Source organism: Corvus hawaiiensis, chromosome 4 (assembly GCF_020740725.1).
Source record: "Corvus hawaiiensis isolate bCorHaw1 chromosome 4, bCorHaw1.pri.cur, whole genome shotgun sequence".
Classification (NCBI taxonomy): Eukaryota; Metazoa; Chordata; class Aves; order Passeriformes; family Corvidae; genus Corvus; species Corvus hawaiiensis.
The window spans coordinates 49,871,669-49,895,172 of NC_063216.1; the positions used below are offsets into that span (position 1 = coordinate 49,871,669).

At 39.4% G+C, this 23,504-nt stretch overlaps 1 protein-coding gene across 7 annotated transcripts in view; it reads right to left on the reverse strand.

The window, feature by feature from the left end:
- TMEM117 (transmembrane protein 117) overlaps positions 1-23,504 on the reverse strand; it is a 195,096-nt gene that overhangs the window by 24,288 nt on the left and 147,304 nt on the right. For all 7 annotated transcript variants that reach the window (XM_048301544.1, XM_048301543.1, XM_048301542.1 and 4 more), the window contains one exon: positions 17,220-17,379. In XM_048301544.1, coding sequence (XP_048157501.1) covers positions 17,220-17,379 — 160 coding nt within the window. The remainder of the gene's footprint in view (positions 1-17,219; positions 17,380-23,504) is intronic.

Sequence of the window (23,504 nt, forward strand, 5' to 3'; positions counted from 1 at the left end):
TGAATAGATAAAAATTGCACACTTAAATGTAGCAGTTTAGGTATATGAGAAATGCACTACAAAACATCTTCAGAGATGTCCTGGTCTGTAGCAGTGCTACCTACTGTGTGTTGACATGGCTGGGTACTTCAGCTGTTAATTATGCAGATGCACTTAGAGCCCAGAGAACAATAGACTTGCTGCCATGTTTTTAAAAGAAAACACAGACCATGCTTTGATGATGTCTCCCCAGACACAGTACATTTTTACTGAGGTTTATCTAGTTTGCATGTACAAAGCACGGTTTCAAGATATGCAAGTATGAAAGAAATATGAGCAAACCAGATCATAACAAGTATTATTGCAATTTCAAAGAATCTATAATCAGAGTTGGAGAGTTATAATGCAGGGAAACAATTTAGAACCCCATGATAGGTTATTACAGGAATGTCCTATTTAGAAATTAAAGACTACTGGGCTGTTTGTCTGCATCAGCATGCCTGACAGCAGAGGTTGGCCAAATAGTGTGATCTGCCCAAAATGAAATTTCACTAGATTCTGCAAGCAAAATTTCAAAAGCTGCGTTGGTAATAAAATAACATTTCTCATGTACTATAGTGGAGACCCGCTAGACCCTGCAGATGCTGAAAAGAGCTGAAAGCTCCAGCTCATTGTCTTTCTACTTCAAATCTCATTCACAAAAGACAGACTTCCCTGATCTAGGCTACAAAAACCATTGACCAGAAAATAATTTTTTTTAAGTTTTTGCTCAAGTGAGCCATAGAAGATTAGCAGCTCCTGAGGAATATAGCATAGGGGGATACAGGATGATCAAGGAAACAAAATTAATTTTAACATTTCCCTGTCTCCTTGTATTCTTGACCAATATAAAGATTGATCAAAGTATTGAGTACTCCTTAACAATCACTTAGAATGACCATGCCTTCTGTTAGAAACTCAGAATAAGAACTTAAGGAAACAGTATTAGTAATTAAATGCTCCTTCCTAAAATATTCCTGAATTTTCTCCCTCTCATTCCCAATTCTCTTCTGAGTTTTCCTGCATGCAGTCAGCTGACAAACTTTTTGCTTTAAATGCTGAGTCAAAATACAAGGAAAATATCTCTCATTTAACTCTTGTAGCAACCATTTAAGAAGCAAGCACTACTACTTCCTTCTGATAAACATACTATTCCAGTCTACATTGCCTCATACCTAACTCTAAATACTTAATTGTTTCCTGTGAACTCCTACCAGATACATGGAAACCCTTATGATAATAAAGAGAGTGAAGCCCCATGAAACACATTCTTTGACAGAAAAGAGAGTTATTAGGGGCTTGCTACTTAATTGGGACTAATGACAACAGCATTCTACTTCCCTGGAAAAACACGGAAAGTGTTCACTGATTTTCATGGTATAAGGGCAATTACCAATCATATAACTGATGTCTGCATTTATCTTTTTATGAGTATGATTCTGCACAATGATTTCTACCAGAATTTGTTACCTTTTGGAGCTAAATCACCAAGGAAAACTAAGTGCATGTTCTCATTCTGACTTTAATGTTATAGAACTCTATGATTTAGCCACAAAACACAGTAATAATTTAATTTACTTTTCTTATACAACCTGAAGGCCCATCTAGCCTGTGTGGTTCTGTGTGTGGCTATACAGACACAGTTATTCTATCCCCAATAGAACTTGTAGTTTAGCTATTGGTTTTTAAGATTCTCACAATTTTTCTGAATTTCCAGGAGCAATGTGTATCTTATAAACAAAGACAACCATTAATTGACATAGTAGATAGAATGCATTTGCTGGATAATACTGTCCTGACAGATTGCCTCTCACTGTCCCAGTGAGCAGTACTCACTGAAGCACTCTTTGCAGAAGAAACATCAGAATTGTGTATATTTGCATTGGGACACACTGTAGAAATTTGTTTACCAGCTCTGTATGGGGAATAAAAACTTCAATTTCCAGATCTTTTGACAGTTCAAAGTTAATTATACCTACAAGCACTGTGTAGAGGAAAAGTGAGATTGTTATGGCTAAAAAAATGAATGCAAAGATTAGGTTGAGAAAGATTGCATGGAAGTGGCTACATAACAACTCTGTTTGGACTCTGAGCATCACCAATATGAACTAGGCATTTTGTCAGCAAATCAACACAGTTGTGTCAAGCTGGGGCCCCTGTCTCAGTGAAGGCTAAAAATGGAGCCAGGATGCTGGAGCACAGTCCTGTAGAGCTGGGAAAAGTCTCACCTCTGCTGATCTGAAATTCAGCAGGTCAAGGGAGCAGAGGCTGTTCTTCCTTCCAGACCCCCCCCCCCACAGAGCGACAGAGTGAGAAAACTCAGTTCTTAGGCTCAGAAACAGGCATCTTCCCAAAGTGTGCATCACTCAGCATGCCTAAGTGTCCCTCAGCTCCTAGACCTCATCAGGCTCTAGTGAAACTGCCAGTCTTGGAAGAGAGACAGAGTATCCTCCAACCCCTTTTTTTGCAGCTGCTGCTGGCAGGACTCTGAGCTGCTCTCAAACAGGGACTGAGCTGGCCCTGCACAGCAGCCAAGAGACAGAGAGCCAGCTTTCCTCTAATTACCAATCCCAAGTACTCTGTGTGCAGCTGGAGCTAGTCAAGTACAGCTTGAGCTAGGCATCTGGACCTAAGGGAAGATGGAGGCAGAAGGGCACTTGGCTCTGGATCTGAGACTGAGCCTAGCAGGGACTATTTTTTAAAATTAACTTTAATTTTTTTGTCTTTTTTTTAGAATTCTGCACATAGCACAACACAGCAGTAGGTGGAATCAAAGTAAAGATATTTAAACCTTTTTCTGGTTGTACATAGCTAGAGCATAACTTTGTATTATATGCAGTGGAACAGGTTGCCCAGGGAAGTGGTTAAGTCCCCATCCCTGTGATGCCTGAGATGGCCACCTAAAAACACAGACTAGACAAGAATAAGGGAATAAAGGTAGGTATTTCTTTGAAAGGCCTTCAAAGGTACACCCTGGGGAGTCAAAAGGCTACACCCAAGATGGCCCCTGGGTCACGAGTTCTTCACACTTTTAAAAGTTTGGTTCATTTACATATAAGGGTTAATTGTCCAGTTATAACCTCAGTTCATGATGTAATTACCCCAAGTTTGCCCCCCTTCAGAGGCTTTTAGTTTACACATTTTGGGGCCTGGTGTCCTTGACGTGGAAACCTAGAGAGGTTTGTTATGTCTAACCAGCATGAGAGACCAGCAGCTAACAGGCCACAAGAAAGTTCAGAGTTACACATTAGGCAGTACACAAGCTTTAGTGGTGGACTTGGCTGTGTTAGGTTAATGACTTGATCTTAAGGGTCTTATTCTACCTAAATTATTTTATGATTCTATCATAAACCCTGTCCTCCTCCCTCCCCACCAGCCCTCTCGAAGAAGCTGAGCAGAAGGATTGGCATATCCATGTGCAGCCACACAGCCTGGGCCATGCTGTGAAAGGAAATGACCACAGAGACACAGGTTTGATAGGGAAATTGGAATAGACTACACAAAAGGAGTGGGAAGAGGGGAGAGACTTAAATCAGGGAAAGAGGGTAGGGATGAGAGCAGGAGGCTGGGACTGGCTGGCTAAGGAAAAAGGGACCAAATTAGGGAGAGAGGGAAGGGGGACAAGGAGTGATTTTGGTTTCAACAGCAGCTGCAGGGTAGATGAGTAGGATTCACTAAATGCGGAGCCTAGAAATGAAAGACATGGAGACTGAACGCTGGAATTGGATATAAGTATGTCACAGAACCAGACATGAGGAGGACCCAGGATGGGGACAAAAAAGGAGACACAGAGAGAGGATTTTGAAGTGACAGGAAGGAAAATTCACTTGGGGATATGATCAGAAAATGTCAGTGCCTCACTGGCTCTGGAGTTTGGACTGGTCACCATGACTCTAATTATCACCACTCTGTCGTTAACAAGCAGATGTGAAATCCAGAGGCAAAGTATGTTTCTCCTCTTTCTTATGAACTGTCTCATTGAAAGAAGAACCATACACTGCTGTTAGCAGTGCTAACATGGCAAAACATGCTCACATGGCAAACATCCCTGCAGGGGAGGTAACAGTTCCAGTACCCTGATAAGACACATTGGATTCATATGGCAGGCTTTTGATTTTGAAATTGCTATCTTTTTGTAAAAAAAATCAGATTTATGCACACAGAAGGTCCTGCATTAAGGCATCTGCCTGAAGATTTCAATGGTAAAGACTCAAGAACAATGAGATATCAGGCTAAGGTTATCTGTACCTTGTGAGTAGGCATGGTACAGTCCTTTCTTAGTTACTGGATTATACACAGTCTGTTGCAGAAGACATAACCTTTTTTCATTAAAGAGTATCTAACTTATGATTGTGAGGTGGAAATATATAGCGACAGAGACCCCTGTAGTTCTCCTGCACGCTGCATCTGCTGCACAAGCTGGAAGGTGTGTGGGAAGAGGGATGTAAATGCAAGAGACAGCAGCAGATGTGAAAACATTTGCCTCCTGTTACAGAAATCAATTTTTTTTTTTTTTTTTTCTGGTGGTATTCCCTCCCCATCCCACCTATGCTTAGATTTGTTCAAGTGGCAAGTGCTCATGGCTGGTATTGAAACCAATGAGAGTTGGGCCTTAATATATCACCACTGGGGAGAAGAGGAAGAGTTGACAAAATATCCATGGGGAGAGCAAGAGTCTTGTAGTGCATGGCACTATCCAGATAGGACTGCACTGTACTCCTTTAAAATCAGCATAAAAAAGTAACCAGACTTTTTATGGAGCTAGATATATGACAGTTATAGGCACCATTCCAAGCAAGCAAAGAAACTGCTTTTAAAATCATTTGAACGCTACAAGAGAAATAGGGCTGTCAATATAATAACAAATAAGATTACATCAAGTAAATATGTGGCTCTGTCTATTACTAATGAAATAATATGCTAGACCCTCCTCCCTCAATTAGGTAACTGCTCAGATAAAAGATGGGTAATAATATGAATTTTCATAATAATGTCCTCAGACATCTCAAATTAGGGGCCCTTTGGCTGGAATTTTTTTGTGCCTCAGTATAAAATGTGGACAATAATGGACAATACTACTCCTGTTGTGAAGGCTATTGTGAAGATAAATATATTAATGCTTAAGAAGCCCCTAGGAAATACAGCGATGAGTGTCACAAAAAAGTCCACAAGGAAATGAATGATTTCATCTTCATATCAAGGTTCTAATCATGTGCAGTAAGTAAGGCCTGAGGCCACAGGCTGCACAGAAAAGGTAAACCAAAATATTGAGCAGCTTCTCATTAAGTGAACACCATTCATCCAGGGCAGCAAGTGAGACAGAGATCCTGTGGAAAAATGGAATGTGAATAGATAATTAAAGATTGTATCATAATGCATGCACAAAATAGGGGTGAAAAGTTTATACTGGTGACTTAATTCTGACATCTAATTCCTGAATGCATGACACTGCAGCTTCAGTGGTGTTGCATTTTTAACACCATTTTTTATGTGTCACTGTGTTGCTTAAATTATCATCTGCTCATTTCTGATATTAGGCTTGTTTGTGTGATGCTTTTCTTTCTCTAATCCCCTGTATTTAGAATACATTGTCCAGATATGAAAATCTTTGCAGCCTGACCTTGAGGAATAGTAAAAGTTTGTATAATTTAGATTAGTGCAGTAATTGTTTGGCCCAGATGCCAGAAATATCCCCAAGGGTATTTAACATTCATTCAGAAGATGTAGCTGTTGTTTTTCAACTTAAGGTCAGGACAAAAGCACAACTTACAGCCAAAAGAACATGCTGCAGTTCTTGTCTTGGAGGTGGCAGTTGCAGGTGGCTGGGGCACCGCCAAGCAGCTGCCTTCAGAAATGTCACCCGGCAAAGTCTGGGCAGCTTTCTCCAGCACACAGTCTGCAAAAACCAGGCCAGATCAAGACCAAAAAATGTACACTCGTACTCCTGACATGGAACAGCAATCCTTTTTGTTTACTCTAACTCTAGCTGTCTGATAAAGCAGATCACTTAATCACTTCTTTTCTGCCACCTATTCCTAAACAGATTGTGTGATATACATGGGATCAGTACTGCTGTTGAGAATTATTTGTTTCTCCACTTTGGGCACATGGTTCTGAAGTGGAATGAAATTTCATTATATGCCCAATGTGTGCTGTGCATTGTATATAGTCAATCCCAAAAACCACCTGAGTGAAACTAAAAGTAAAGAGCCATCCAAGAAGGATTATAGGATTATATCCTTAAATCCATAGTGAGATACATTACAAAGTGGTGTACACTGTTTTCTCATTTTCATCTATAGGCAACAGAATGGATTACCTAGCCACAAGTTTCCATCATTTAATTCCATGTGTGGTACGTGATGCGGGAAACAACATCACAGCAAAGCTCAGTGAGAACTGATGGAGAGTGAAATCGAAGCTGGGTTTATGTGAAAGGAAGAGTTTCAATGTCTCCCTGAAAGATGAAATAAAATCACAGCCAAAATGACCATTACCAGCCAGAACAACTACAGTGCGGTCTTCTGACTTACTGTATCACTAAATTATTGCTGGCAGGGGTGCAAGCCATGAATGCACTGAGAAGTGCAGTGCTCCAGAGGCTTCTACGATATTCGAAAAAGATGGAAACAGAGTTGGCCAGGTTAGAAAAAAAGCTTCTTGAAGGTGATGGCCAAATTTGGGTGGCCAAAGCAGAAAAGCAGCCCTGCCAGCATCACTGGAACCATACAAGTACTTGCCCAGGAGTGGGGCACCACCAGCAACTGCCTTTGGTCTGTGCCTCCCCCTGTGCCTCTGGTGCACCGTAAAGTGCTGTTGGATGGAGGGAGACCATTTCAGGGGATTAAGGCAGATTCAAGTCCTTCTCTCTGCTGATGTGCTGCCCTGCACAGCAGGACCATCCTGCTGCCACCATTACCTTTATGCAGAGACAGGGAACTGCTTGCAAATATCTGCTATGAGCTGGAGGTGGCCAGGCTTGGACTGCTGGGCCTGGGCTTCTTTCTCCCTTATGACCCTCCTAAGTGCTTCAAACCACTCCCAGCACCAGGCTGCCTTAGGACACACACTCTCCTCTCCAGGGCCAGTTCTGAAAGCAGCTCTTTAATTCAGCTATTTTCATCCAGGGATAAATGGATTCCATGCCTGCTGTGACTGATTTCAGAGGCTTTGACAGCTCCACCTTGCATTGGTTGCTATTGGATAATCTCCTCCATGCCTGTGGCTGCCCTCTCTGCTAATGAAGTGGGAGATGAAAGCACATGGTACCATCACACACTGCCTGAGATTCTGTCATTCTGGCATTAGAGGTATCAAGCCAAGTTCAGCATTGCCGGCTACTGCAGCAGTCAAACAAGTGCTGGGGACAGTAAGGTGAAAACTAGAGCTCCTTCCCAGTTTGATCAACATCACCTTTGTCTCTGTTCATACCATTCCAACAACAGCGATGATGTGTTGATGTGCGTACAGCACCCATTGGCTCAGGCAGGGATCGAAGGAATCTTAATGAAAAATTATATTGCAAATACTATCTGAGTGCTAGGAAGAGATAAAGAAGAGGTTAATTTTTTGGGGACCAGCCAAGGCGCAGTACAGTCCAAAGTCAGCTGCAGCACTCTACTGAGACCATTTGGGAGACTCTATAGACATGTTGATTTACTTGTTTTGCTGCTCCAGTGGGAAACACAGATTCACACTGTGTTATGCAGTCCTGGTGCCCAATCTATCTGTCAGATCTGGTGTTATTCTGGGGTATCTCCTTTTCCTAACAAGCATTACAGGATGGAGAAGAAAGCACGGTCAGATTCCAGAAGAGGGAAATTTTTTAGCTTCTGACCTCTAGGAAACTAGAAACCTGGTTGACTGAAGGCCACACTTACACAACAGCTATGATCCAGAGGGACATGATGTCAAACACAGTATAGCTGAGTAATTAAATGGTAGTTGAAACTCAGAAACCATCGCAGCTATAATTTCAAATCACTACAAGCACTAGGGAATACCTCCCCTCCTCTATACATATGAAAACAAATTATTATTGATGGGCTCAGTAAAGTCTGGATTATAACAGATGCAAAAATATCTAATGTATTTGGTACCTCAAGACACTCAGTGATTCTATGTCTGTTTTGTTATACAAATGAAAGCAGCAGCTTTGTAGCATGTTAGAAAAAGTCAGAGGCAATAAAAGTAATTCAGTCTTTTTGTTAATGTCTCATATTACAGGCCTCAAACTTTTCAAGAAAGTATAAAATCTGCCATTCAATCAGCTTTGCAGAAGTAACGCAGCTAGACTAACAATATCAAGCATATTTTTGCTCCTTTTCCCGTCTGAGGTTTGATTAAGAGCAACCAAGCTAGTCTTCCTCCCTCTTCTTACTTGAACTCAGTACTGTGGATAGGTGGATCTATCTACAGATAGGTGGATCTGTATGCTCTGTACAACCTGTCCCTAAGTCTTGTATATGCAGTATGCCATGTAGCTAAATGTAAGATATGGACGGGCATAACACTTGTCACAAGGCAGTGCTCTGTCTAATGAAGGCAAACCAACGTTTATCTTTCTCTTTTTCATTCACTGCTTGCATTTAAAAATTTCAAGCAATTCTATCACTTAGAAAGAAGCTGAACCTGTTCAGTCTCATCTCAGATTTTTCATTTTCAGATGAAAGTCTGTGTAACACTCATAACAAAGCAGATTTCTACAGTAAAATAATACACTCACAGAGCATTGCTGTGAAGAGTTGAAATTATCTGAATGTCACCATTACTTTTATATAAACATAAATCACCCCAATATACTCTTAAGCAATACAATATTTCTCAGACATACACCCCACAATAACAAAGCCTATCACACACTTACAGCAGAATCTATGAAAAGGCTCTCCTTGCTATTAAAGATGAAAATAGTCCTGTGAAAGACTTGCAACTTGCAAACATTTCCAGATTTTCTTATTCCTATAAGTGCATGGTTTTTTGTGAGTTTGGGCTGGATATGTTGGTTTCCAGAGGCAGTATGTGAAAATGCTGGGTCTACTTTTGGAGAACTGCTTTGTTATTTCAGGCAAATACCTGCCCTGCCAAAGAAGGGCCTCAGTGTCACAATGTACCCATTGTCAGGGTAAAAGGGAATGACTGTGACAAATGAGAAGCTTTTTCAGCTAATTCATTTTGTGTGTAGTCATCTCAGAGCCAAGAGGCTCCAGCTGGGACTGGTGCCTGATTACACTAGAAGCTGTACCAAGTCAGACAGCCTCCTTCACTGAGCACCTTGGGGGATTAAGCAGACAATCACACAACTAGTGAAAGAAAAGAACTACAGTTGTTCCTTTTCCACAAATGAGGAACTAAGTGACAGAGCTAAAGAAAGGGCTCAGCCCTCAGCCAGTGTAAATTGGCACAAGAGGATTCAGGTCAGCACAAATACACCAAGTTACAGCAGCCGAAGAAAACACTGGGGTTGAATTTATGATGCCTGAAATAAATATAATGCATCCGAGCAAGATTTAACCATCTGCAATCAGTAAAAAGGATGAAATGTACGTAAAAATACTGTACTTCACACGTCTTCTTTAATAAAATCCACAGCATAAAATGATGGCACCAGTTATCAAACTAGACAAGCACAGAATGATAACACTGCAAGGAAAACCAGACTGCTCATTAAAATGGTGAGGTATATAATGTGCAATAAGGGACAAGATGCCCCCACCTTTTCTCAGCACAAAATTATTTTGCTCATAATTTCTTTAGTCCCAAAGTAACTGAAAGACTTGAAGAAATAAACTGTACTTTATAGTGGGGTCTGGCAAGGGGGCAAAAGAAGGTTTCAAGGATTTTTAGAAGGAATTTTTACATCCCATTGGATCTTCAAAATATTTCAACAGAAACTTCTGGGTTTTAATTACACATATCAATGCTGCACTCTTTGCCCCTCATCACCCTTTCACATTAACACTACCTACACTTTCATTAAACTCGAAAGCCTTTTCCTTTAAAATAAAAGCATTGGATTATCAATGCATTATTTCATTCTCTGACATAGAAGTATAATACATTTCTATTCTCTTTGCCTTGTCCTCAGAAAACAACAAAGTGAAGGAGGTGTGGAGGCTTCATGCCCTGATAACTCAGAGCCTCACTTCCCTGACAGGAGATGGGCAGGGACATTTCACTCTGTAGGACACTGCACTTCTGTGTGCTTTTTCCTGAGCTGGCCATTTCTGGGACCACACTAACTTGTCCCTCTTAGTACACAACATCCAGGAAATAACTTACTCCCTTGTTACCAGCCACAGGGAGATGATACAGGAAAGTTAAGAGAGAACAGATGCCTGATGGATGAAAGTGGAGCTCAGGAGAGCTACTGTTCTGTGTTCAAAATTGAAAGGTGAGAGGCTCGATATCGCTCAAAGCAGTGACTCTCAGGGAAAAAAAACCAGAGCACTTTGGGACCAAGAAATTCAGTGCAGCTATAAATCCATAAGTAGCAGCTGTAGGGGCAGATTCAAGAAAAGAAATCTAGGATAGGCAAGAAAGATCCACATCTGACCCACTACAAAGAAATGCCCATGGTGCCAATAATGGCATGAGAAACATAATTTTTTTGGTTAAATGGTATTTAGGAATATACTCAGGTATGTCACTGGAATTTCATAGTAAGTACAAATGAAGTGAAGCTGTAGATCAATACTGTTCCTTTCTAGTCTTTTAATTCAATTTTATTTTCAGGATTATTTTGAATATTTTACATCAGTACTGATAAGGAACACTTCCACAAGCCATAGATAGATGAGGATGTAGAAAGGACAAAAGAAGAGGGAAAAGTCTTTACTGTGTGAGAGACTGCAGGAAGGAAAATCTTTTACTTGCTACAGAAAGGTTTCTTCCAAAGTTACCCCACTTGAACTTGTCCCTTCTCCTTCAGAGACCTGAAGGCCGTGGGAGATACACTTCAACAGAGCCAGCCCTCACAGCAGGATCCTTCGGCAAACATTGCACAATTAGCTTAGTACAAGTGTGTCTTCAAAATGGTTATCCATTTCTGTAATGCTGGTTGACAGGTGTGTCTAAAATCTGCTAGTGAAAAGCAATATACTCTGAGTGGAATGAAACACTCCACATAATTCTGACAAAAGTAGTCCAGGGTATATGGCTCCTCCCTGTAAAACCTGCAGGCACCAGTAATGGAGCTGGATCTGTCACCAGTTTTGTTAAAGGTGAATTTCCATCTACCCTGACTCATCGGAAAAACCTCTCACTGGTCACCTGCCCTTATTGCTAAGTTCACATCTTGAAAGGGCAAGTAGTGCATGAATAAAAACCCATAGCAACCTCTCACATAGAGAAATTCTGAATGTCAGAGATGATGCAAAAGCTATTTGCTAACTTAACACAGATGTTTCTTACAGGTTTGGACTTGTCTTCTATTAAAATGTTTTCAAATGCTACAAAACCTAGAAAAGATACAATGAAAAGTACCTTGACATTCACATGCTTACTTCTTCAGAAGTTTTTGTCCTTAATGGGAGGTTTTTAGAAGGATATTTTCCTTTAAAGTTTGGCAACTTCTGGAACAAGCTATACATCAGTACTTAACACTTGTTAGGAAACAAAAAAAGCTTATATAACACTCTTGAATCAAATGTACATCTGAGATAGTTTACTCTGACAGGAATGAAAAATTATTTTATATATCCTGTTTTGTCTGTGAACAAAAAATCATTTCTTGCTTATCTGTTTCAAGGGAAAACCACTATACCTGTATATTCTGTTTAAAGTGTAAGTCAGGATGCCCTCTGGTTTGTATACATGTAAATGAATTCTATCAAATTACTGAGTGGAAATCCAGTAAGTCGCATCAAATTACATTTCCAGACTTAAATAGATTTTCTAAAAAAAAAAAACCAAAACAAACAAACAAACCAAACTCTAAAAATCAAGTCTTCATACACTTTATGTAAACAAGACCATATTTCTACTCAATCTTTAACTATCCAACCAAATTATATCTTCTTCTATGCATTTGCTGTTGGGTGCTATGTTTTTTAATGTACTCAAACATCCCACTAGATTTTAATCAAAACATTTTGATTGATAATATTTTTGTGTTACAGTTTAACAATGACATCTACAAAACATAATTAACATTACAAAGTAGATAAATTAAATGGTTGATTTGTGGCGGTTTTGCCTTTTCTTTTGCCCCAGAAGATATAAAGAACTAGAAGCAAACATACAGGAGATCCTAAGCATTTCTTAATCTTCTAATTCCCTTTATAAAACTCTATGACAGACAGAAGACCAAACATTCTGCAGAAAACAAAACAAAAAAGAGAAATTAAATATGTTGATTTTCAACTGCAGTGTCATGTTAAAGCATGACAGTTACGTGTTAAAGCAATTTACATACAAAAATCCTATGAAAAAGATTTGAAAAATCCACCTGCTGATATCCCTATATCTACATAGGCAGAGATCCCTCACTAGTCATAAAGTAATATTGTTCATCATCTCAGTCTCTTTGACCTTCATTTCTTTCAAGCTACCCTGGAGGACAAAATACTATTCTCTTTATTTACAAATGTAATCCCATTTGATATTAATGGAATTATTTTGCTAGTGTAGTTAAAGATTCACTTACAAGAGCCTTTTCAAAGAATCTTTGTGGTACATAAATGCTGTCTGGCTTCTGTCTGTTCCACTCATCAGCTGCAGAGTTTCTTCAGTTTGTTGAAGAATAAATTCTTCTTCTGGTATCAAATACTATTTTCAGGTAGTTTTTAAATCACTCAGACATTGTATCTGATTGTACTGCCAGATAAAAAGTTGCAGTAAGTTTTAAGAGTTGCCATGGGACTTTCAAAGTGTTCAGCAAGTGAGCTACAGTGTGTAACTCCACACAGTACTGAAATACTCCATGGTCTTTCACAAATCTGTAGAAACCTATAACCACTCACAAAAGACACTACAGTGATGAAACTATTCAGCCACCTCGGACACATGAGGTTTAATAATTCAGCCACAACCATCTTCCATCCATCACCAAAGTCACTAAGAACATGGCATCATAAAAGTAAAAATAAATAAACAAATAAAAGGCAGTATATAGACTAATACATGAGTTACTGTCTACTTGCTCAAATAGAGGTATTTGCAATATGGGATTATAATTCAATTTGTTTTTGTATTTACTCCATTAATTGACAGCTTTTCCTTTACATCTTTGAGAAAGAGAACTAAATACGAGAACTTTTCATTAAAATAGTAAAAAGTTTTATTACATGTTAATAGCATTACATTATACACATATCCAGCTTTAATATATGTGGTCTGGCACGCAGTCTGAAGCTAATGCTAAAAATCTAATGAGGTCCATGTACAGCAGTGAATGCTATGGGGGCCAGGAATATTCATATGTTGGCATCTTGCCATCTCAGTTATAAGGGTAGGCATAATTTGACCCATTGTGAAAATGCCTTAATCACTTCCATACTGTGAAGAAAACCCAACAAACCTGTAGGGTTTTTGCTTTCTTACTATAAGCAAGCCCATGTCCTTTAAAATGAACTAATGCTCACCTATATTTGGACTAAGTTTGACCTGTCATTTTTCAGAGAGAAAAGACACAATCTGTATTTATTACGAAATCTCTATAGTTAAGAAAAATCAGTGTTTGTATTTACACTGGATAATGTTTGGAAAATCACAACTGGAATATAGGCCTCTCTGCTGCCTCTCAAACAGCCTAAAATAAGTGTTATCTCTGATACACTATCCTAGACCCAGTGAAACTTAAATTCCTTTCAAACCATGGCCAGGCAGCAGAAGGAGAAGTGGAGATCAACCTGTCTGTGTGAATCAGACACCATCTGAAGATCTCAGTGATAAAATACTGGCAGAGAAATGCTACTTTGTCTCCTTTACCAGCAGTGGAAATAGCTGAGCAGAATCCTTGCAGAGCTGCAGCTCTGGACTCAAGCCGTGCCATCTTTATAATCCTTTTTCTGGGTTTGACTTAAGGGATGGTTATTGGATTCAACATATCAGTATATTGAGTCTATTTTCAGTGGAGAGAAATGTGCACCTCTAAGAGCCTGCTGCATCTTACCCTACTGTAGATGTTTGAAACCATCCCAACTATACCTCGATGGCTCTGCTGACTGTAAAGATCAGCAAGTAAAATCAGGTGGAGATGTATCTACAGCAGCCACCTAAAATAAGCACTCAGGGTCCCTTTCCTTCATTCCAGGGACAGCAGATATGAAGAGATGTGTCCCAGCAAGGTACGAGCACAGCCTGAGCGAAAAGCCAGTCACACTATCCAATGAGGTCCTGCTGTTGTCCTGAAATCTTCCATGATCTGTTTTCTTCGATTGTCTTAATATTTTTGTAGTCATAACTTTCATATTGACATTTCAGTCACATGTCCCTGTCTTCTACTGTGTTTCTCATCCCTGATCCATCCTGAGAATATCCAGTGGCCCAGCTGGACTAGAGGAGACTTTGCACACTTCAAGAAGGGTGGGACTGAGAGGCAGATAGAGTTTGTTGCAGGATGGAAACCAAAGGTAAATTTGTGCATACACTTAAGCATCACTCACATATAACTGTCTGTAAGATTTAGCTGTCTGTGTTATCCTCTGTACCTGTCTGCCTAGGTTATGTTAAATTGAAAAAAGGCAGCTTTCCAGGGCAGAGATTGCTCAGGAATTAATTTTTCTATGCTCTATGGAGGGCTTAGACAAGTATTAAATTATAATAATACTAAGAAGGCATAACCAACATTTACAATTATGTGAATATTTTTCACAGCTTTAAAAATGGGTTTCCAAACTCAATCGGTTTTCTCTTGTTGCTGAACAGTCACATGCTGAACACATTTGCAGTGTGGATGCTACCATTCAGAGGGACAGAAAATGCCTGTACTCAAAAACTAGAACTGAATTAATCTGTGCTCTTACTTAACATTAGCCTCAAAAAACCCCTTCTTAATACTAAGCATTCCTTTTTGGGGTTTTTTTTCCCTAATTTTGCCGTTTTGTTGCTAAAGCTTGTTAAGTTATGAAAAAAATCTGTGAAACAGACAGAATTTCTAAAGACATGTAATTCTATAGCATACTTGAGTCAAAGGATCATGATCCTGATGGTCTTCACTTGTGGAGGGCAACAAAGATGATTAGGGAACTGAAGCATTTCTCTTGCAAGGATGGGCTGAGAGAGTGGGGCTTGTTCAGCCTTGAGAAGAGATGACTGAGAGGGGACCTCACCAGTGTCTACAAGTATCTGAAAGGAGGGTGCCACGAGGATGAAGCCAGGCTCTTCTTGGTGGTTCCAAGCAATAGGACAAGAGGCAATGGGCAGAAACTGATGCACAGGGAGTTCCACCTGAATATGAGGAAGAACTTCTTTACTGTGCAGGTGACCATGCACTGAAACAGATTACTCTGAGAAGTTGTGGAGTTTCCCTCACTGAAGATATTTAAGAACTGTCTGGACACAATCCTGTGCAATGTGCTCTGGGATGACCCTTGCCTGAGCAGGGAGTTGGATCAGATGATCCATTGTGGTCCCTTCCAAACGTCCCCATTCTGTGATTCTGTGTGATTTAATACTTTGCTCTTTCAACATGAGATTATTGCAGTAGCAATGTTGAACTACGCCATAAATAAAATGTGCCAACATATTTTCACAGTCCAAATAAATAACTTCAAGTAAATAAATAACTCCATCACACAAAATCACTTAGAAATGAAATTAAAAGAGCCTCTTGCTTTGTATTATAAAAATATGGAAGAGTGCTCAGGACAAGCTCTTTCACGTAAAATTCTTCTCTATATTCAGCAACTCCAAAGTCAAAATACTGGAATTTTATTTTTCAAAGTCAAAAGGATAGTTTAATAGTTATTTTGTATGAAGACAGCTCTGCTTTTCTACCCAGCATGCAATATCAAATAGCTTGATACATCCTTTATTTTCATTCACACTTTCAATAAGGCTCTGTAAAGTACAATCATTTAGTACACATTCTCCTGAATCTTTTTGAAACATCAAATAAAATGTAAAATTCAAAAGGAGAGAAAACAAAGCACCAGCAATCTTACAAGAAAAACAGTATTTCCTTTCTCATCCTCCCAGTTCTAACCATGAACAACAGTGAGCACTGAACAGTGGTGGACATTAGGAAACAAAACTGAACTATAGGACTCTATGCAGCTTTAAAGTCCTTGTACAGCAGTGATAAAGTGAGTGTCCCCTTGAGTAACTAATGATAGTTACTCAAGTAACAGATAGCTTTTTAAAGAGAGCTAAGTGTCTCAGAAATACTCTCCGCTGGCAGAGCTAATAATATACTGAAGAGTAAGGACCCATTGGTTCTTCTCAAATTCTTTTCTGACCTTCAGTTCAACAGTCTAACATGTCTAGGATTAAGAACAAAAGTCATGGGCCTTCAATGCTCCTCTTCCTTCCCGCAGCCCAAATGACCTAATTTTTCACAGAGCTTTGGGTGAATTCACGAAAGGCTCAAACCACAGACAAACACAAAGGGGAGAGAACAGCACCACATGAAGAAGGTTTTTGGCCACATACACGTGACCCAGATTCCTTTCTTAGCAGCTAGATTCAAAGGAGCACACATCAGGCAGATTACAATGAATTATCTTCCCACTTAAGCTTTCAGGCAGAACTCATTACACTACAAGGACCTGCCATCAAGTAACAAAATTTTCACATGAAAGTGGAAAGCTGAATCTTAACAGCAATTACTAATTTTCATCTATTAAAGTATCTTAGTGTGTGTATACCTAATATAAATGCTTGAAATGGGGAAGTATTTCTTTCTTGTTTGTCCAAATTTATCTCATTTCCTAAGAGAAGATTTGAATTTACAAAACAACCAGCTTCTGTTTCTTTTCCTGATGTAATTTTTGCAGAAAACACTTTCTAATTTGGAAAGACATGCAGTTCTTACCTAGTACCCTAAGAAGAGAAATCAGCAATATTTTCACAATAAAAGGCCAGTGGCCTTTTCTGCAAAGTTAACTGAGAATGATGTTATAAAATGCCCCTACTAATAGTGATTGCAAACTAAACATTTATTTAACTTTTTGTAGCCTTATCTAAACACCATTTGCTCTAGAGGAAATAGAGTGACTAGGCAGCCTCAGCAGCCTGAGTGGAACATTAGGAGAGTGTACCTGCATGACAATAAGAAGGTCAAACACCAAGATGAAAGAAGCCAAGAAGGCTCTTGAGACCTCATCACTTGGCAGAAATCCACGATTCAGCTTGTCCCAGCTGATCCAGTCAGTAGTGATGACAAGCACAACTACAGAGGTCAGAGTAAACAGAACCGTCCTGGAAGGAAGAAAAAAATAGTTCAGAGAGAATACGATAGTAATGAAGATGCATCATTCTATTTTATCTGTCTTCTAATGGTCAACTATTATTTTATCAGTACTTTTCCAAGGATGAAAACAGACCAAAGAAAATTAAGTGCACAAACAAATCTTTTTCATTTAAAAAATGATTCTTAGTGAAAAGAAATTTAGTAGCTAGTACTAAGCACGTTGCAAAATTAGGCTGGAGTATATCACTCTGGTTCTTCATTCCATATTTTTCACTGAAGATGAAAACCAATTAAGTAAAATAGGGGAGAAATAAAATAGGAGAGAAGTAAAATGTACCAAGGCCTGCATGATCTAGGCCAAATTCAAATCAACTAATTGAGAGAACATTGTTTAAGGCACCAGAGACATTAGAACCTTTGAAAATCTTTTCTAAGCTGTAGGAGCTATAAGACTCTAACTGTGAAGTCTAATTTTTATACAGAAACATGTCTTCATAAAAAAAAATTTCAATGCACTAAATTAATGTTTAGTAAATTCTGGGAATTTTAGAAAGATTTTGCTTGGTATTTTCCCAGATGTCATTTGGACAAGTTTTCAACAATTTTATGACTTTTCTGAGAAGTCAGTGAAGAGTGAATCAAAAAAGTATTAAAGCCTCCATATAAAAGCTATGAGAATTCCAGAAGATACATGTGACTAATGCATACAATTCTGGAATGCAGTATTTAAGAAAATACCTTTCTCACCTACCCCTGAAAAATACCTCTGCATCATTTCCAGGAGAACTTTGGTGATATCTTACAGAGTTGGCAGCAGTGACTGATTGAATTTCTCGTTCTGTGGAAGCTGGAAAATTTAGCTGGTAGTTTAAGGGTGAGCAAGGCTTCTTCCAGTAGCCATAGCTGTCAGTAAATCTGTGCTATAATAGTCTTTGATATGCCCATATCAAAATCTGAATGCGTGCACATGGCTAAATAATTGTGGCAGGGTGGACTTTTTTCTACAGTAATAATATCTCATTTTCTTCATCTACCAAGGGCTGTAAAATAAAGTGAAGAATATTTCCCATGACACTTCTAAACAGGACAAATACTCAGCAGAGGAGAAAAAAATCTGTACACCAGTGGTCACAGGCTACCAGTCTGTATGCATTTCTTTTTATACAGCAGCCTTGTCTGTCTCTGTGAGAAAGTGAAAACAAATATGCATATAGGCAATAGTATAATACATTTGGACTCCTAAACATCATTTTTCTGTGACATGATGGGCTGCACTTCTTCAGAATGTATTGAGACACAAAATTACTTGATTGCTACCACCTTTACCTTCGAACATTTATTTTTGTTCTTAATAAATTAACTCAGTTACATGCAACACTATGGTTGACACCCTAACAATTTCGCTCGAAAGAATTATGGGCATCTGGGCAAACAAAAAACCAATGAATTAGGCATATTAGATGTAATTAGACCTAAGCAATAGTCAAGCTTCTTATCCCAAAACATTTGCTTAGCTACCATCTCAACTGTCAGTACCTGAACCTGACTGTCTTTTCTACAAGCTCCACTTTGGCACAAACCTAGAATAGTTTACTTTGGGAAGACAATTCTCTCTCTTGCGTATAGTCTCGAGACACACAAAGGTGTTTTCTCCTACTTATTTCACCTTCATATCTGAAATTCTCACGGTTAAGGTTCTCACTTTACCTGAAAAGTTCTCTAGAAAGAAAACAATCCTCAGCGCTTGTCTGCTGGCCAAGGCAGACTGCCCCAGCCACTAGGCACCCTGAATTTCCTTGACCTCATTCTGTGGAACCACCTCTCCTGGGGCAGAGGAAGTTTAGAACCATAATTCAAATTTGAGTATTTTGCTATAGGAAGCATATACCCAGAAATTATGCTCAAGACTATTCTGCCTCAGTCCTCTTGAATTATGCATTTGCATTTGGAGCAAGAGTTCAAAGCATGGAAGGTCAGACTTTTGCATGTAGACAAGCAAAGCCAGACATATTTTTATTCATGCTTCATTGACATGCATGCAAAGACCAATGTGTATGCTCAAGTCCTGATTTCCTTGAGGAAATGCATATGCACTTAGAAAACTGCTTTGTTATTCATCCTGAAGTGTCAAATAGGGAGGGAAGGGAGCAGAAAATGGGTTGCTAATAGAATAAGAAAATGTGAGACCAACAAAAAGGTTAGAAATAGACTTTTGAAATGGTTGCACTAAACAACGTAATTAGCACTTGGTTGTATTTTTGACCTATGATACTGGAACACAGCAAGATATTCAATATATGTTTTCGGAGTTGTGATAAACTGAGCTTGTTTGGGTTGGAGTTCAGTTCACTTCCTGTGAAAGTACAGTGTTCTGGAGATTAAGAAAAAAAAGAAAAGATGAGGGCTTCATTTAACTTGACATAACTTGTATTGGATAAACCAATGTGAGCTGCCCTGCAATATCTAGCCCAGCGTAATTTGCCCTTTATTCTGCAGTGCACATTATTGAGAAAGAGCTACACTGTCAAACTATTCACAGCATTGCTGGCAGGACCTCTCCTCATTACAGAAGGAGAAAGGCTACAAGGTGAAGGGCAAGAGAGGACTGACTCTTCTCTGTACCAGGCATTAAGAATTGTAATTTCTATCTCTAGTTCACAAAGGAAATACACTTTTATATTTCACTTCTAATTCTAGCTTACTGTATTGAATGATTATGTGCCCTGGGCACCTATTCAGCTGCAATAACACACATTTTACAACCTACTGCATAGTCCTTAAGAGTGTAAATAAACACTATCCAGACCAATAGCATACTGAATAGTTAAAATTATTAGGCAGGTCCAAAAAAGTCACTACTGTGCTTATCACTGCCAGTGATGATTTAAGATCCCCAGTGCTACACTGAACGGGGGGGGGGGGGGGGACAAAAGGGAGGAGGCTGAAAGAGAAGAATTTTTACTGCCAGAAACCTCTCAAAAAATAGGCAAATTTTTAGACTGTATATCTATAATAATCTTTGATTGCCAGGACTGAGTTTGGTCTTGAATTTGTCAAACCAAATCACTCATGCTGAACTGAATCCATACTACAGGCCCTCATTTGTCAACAGAAGACTAATCTAGTTCTCAAAAACTTGGCAAGGTCCAAAACAGATGTATCTGCCTTTCTCCTCCTTTCCACAACACTTTCTTGCACTATAAGCTTTGACCAAACTGACCAACTTTAAATCTATCACCCAGCATATTATACGTTATGAGAGGTTGTGAACCACATGGACCAGAGGCCTGAGAAGGTTTTGGTCACTAGTGGTGGTTCCCTTGTGGCAGACAGGGTCATAACCTAAACTCTGTAGAGAGAAAACACAACGAAATGCTGTGATCTTATGTCCTGGGTGCTTGGAGACACGTTCTTCTGCTGTTCAGCATGTCCTACCACCCACACCAGGAACTTCCTAAGCAGAGCCCATGAGGTCACGACTCATTCTCTTGCAGCCCCAAGGCAGTACCACAAAACCAGCCATAGCACACCCTCTCCAAACCAACATCAGAAGTATCTTTGACTCCATGCAGACACACCTTCAGGAATCAGTCTGTTATTTGCCTGTACTGAGCGAAAAACTGAACAATCCAGAATTTGTCCCTGGAAAGATAAAAGACAAGCTAATAAATGCATACATGTTCACAAAACATTTAACGTGGGAAACAAGAACTGTTTCCAGTCTGAGTCTCACGATTCTTCATGTCTAAATCAGCAGGGCAAAGTATATCAAAAACGGATTCTGGTGTGTGATGGTACCTCATTTCTCAAACTGTAACATAAAGAAAATGAAGTTTTTAATTCAAATGTTAAATACAATTCTTTGCACAACACTACCTTCCCTTACTTGTGACTTTGAGCTGCTCATTTTTAGAGATATTTAGAATTTTCTTGTCTTATATGACCCTCTGCCATATCTTTCATGATGCTACAGCTTTGATGATCAGATAGTAATTCTGTTGAGACCAACTGAAGAGATGAAAGACAAACTTTAGTTGTTTTCCTCATTTTCATTTTGTCCTTTTTGAGAAGCAAAGAGCATTATCTTGCCCTTTGACTACACCTTTTCCAGAAAAAACCACCTACCTGTGCCTAGTCAAAAGTAGCTCTTAGATTTGTATGACACAGTATTCTGAGAACTTTTCATCATAATTTCACACATAATTGTCACTAAGCTAGATCATTTGGAAAACATTAGACATTGCTACCAAGGATTCCAAGTATTGCTTAATACAATGTTTGTTTGGGATGGGACACTTTAGACAGGACCAAAGAAACAGTCACGCTCCTTAGGGCTGCCCTTTGTGGGAGTGGAGTGTCTGCCATTACTCCTGTCCCCACCCACATCATACTGCCAGCTCCTGGCAGGTCTCTGCACTTCCCTGGGGTTTCCCCAACTCAGAAACCACCCCCCATATGTCACAATCCCTCACTCTGCTGTGGAATGCACCTGCACTGGTGCTGATTGCCTTGGCAGTTTCTCACTACCCAAATAGCTGCAAATACCCTGTGAAAATAGATACAGAGAGGGAACAACAAATTTTACTGCTCTTTATATTTAAAAATGCTTTCCAGTCCTCAGGAAAGAAAGATCATCCATCGAGTCAAATACTCTACATAATTTTTAATCTCAGATTCAGCACTGGCCAAATATACAATTGCACAAGGTACAATAACTATAAAGAACAATGCTCCTGCAGATGTTCACATACAAATGCCAACAATTTTTATTTTACTTGTTTTAATTAAGAAAGGCTCTGTTATTTAATATGTCAAAAATAGCAACTCTAAACCCATTTAAAATAAAATATTTAGTCTGCCTGTTGCTTGGTGTCAGAACCACTTCTGCAACTAAGCAAATATAAGGGACAGATGCTCTGCTGGTGAAAAGCATCTGTGTTCCCTGGAGCAGCATAACTTCAATGCTCCAGCTGGCCACTGCTCTTCTGCCCCCATGGGACAGTCCTCTGAAAGATGAGAGAGCAGGGACTCAAGATCTCTGCCTTTATCAGCAGCTACTGCAATGCCACAGAGTGACACAGTTGGTGCTGAGGATCCCGTATTCACTGCATTTGTGTAGCGTGGGCTGACCTGAGCACCCATCCATAGCTGTAGCACACCAGGTGTGATCCCAGAAAGCAGTGTCCGCTTCAGATGTATCCAGAAGAAATGCCACTCGTGCACCCCAGAGCAATCCATACTATTAACCAAAGGGCAGGTGGAGAGATAACTGGCAGATCCTCTTCAGAAATCTGCTACTGAAGTGAATTGGCAATACAAACAGACCCTAGAAATCTAGGAATATTTGGAGAGTTAATTACATTGGATCTCTTTCGCTAAAATAAGGTGCTTGATCCTGATGGAGACAAGTACATGGCAGACATATGGAACAATACTACTGCCAGATTTCAGAGCACTCCCCATGGCATGCCCTGCAGGTGTGAATAAGTGGGAGAAATTATATTAATGCAGATTACCACCAATAAGACCTAATTATCTGAAGTTAAATATCAATTAGAAGAAAATGGTTTATAATTCAAACTTTGAATTGCATTATCTTTTTAAAGTCCTTGTCACCACAATAGTGTATGTCTGACTTCTGTTCTGTTGAAAGTAATGGGTAAGTAATTCAGCATTTGCCACTAACTACCAATTCTGAAACACCTGTTCTGAAACATTCCCTATGTTCTCTGTGGCTCATAACTACTTATTAATAGCAGATACTGCACATTTTGAGAACCATACATTCCCAGTTAAGACTTCTAAACAATGCTTGTTGTCATTCTGACTGGTAAGCTAAAGAAATAGGACACTGCAGAGTATAAAGGATGCTCTGAGTTTGGCAAAACTGGAATTGTTTATTCTGCTTTTTTATACATTCACTTACTAATCCTATGGGTTTTCCAAACCACAAAGATGCAGGAACAGCAAGGTTGGGGCCTTGCTGGGATCGCATTGGCATGCCTTTTCCAACCCCAGTGTTCCTAGTGCTCTAGGCTCTTTGACTCTCTCAACCCTAACCCAAACAACCTTTCCCGCAAACCTTGCTATCTTTTGACTGTAACAGTTGCGATTTTATTAGAGTGTATCAATA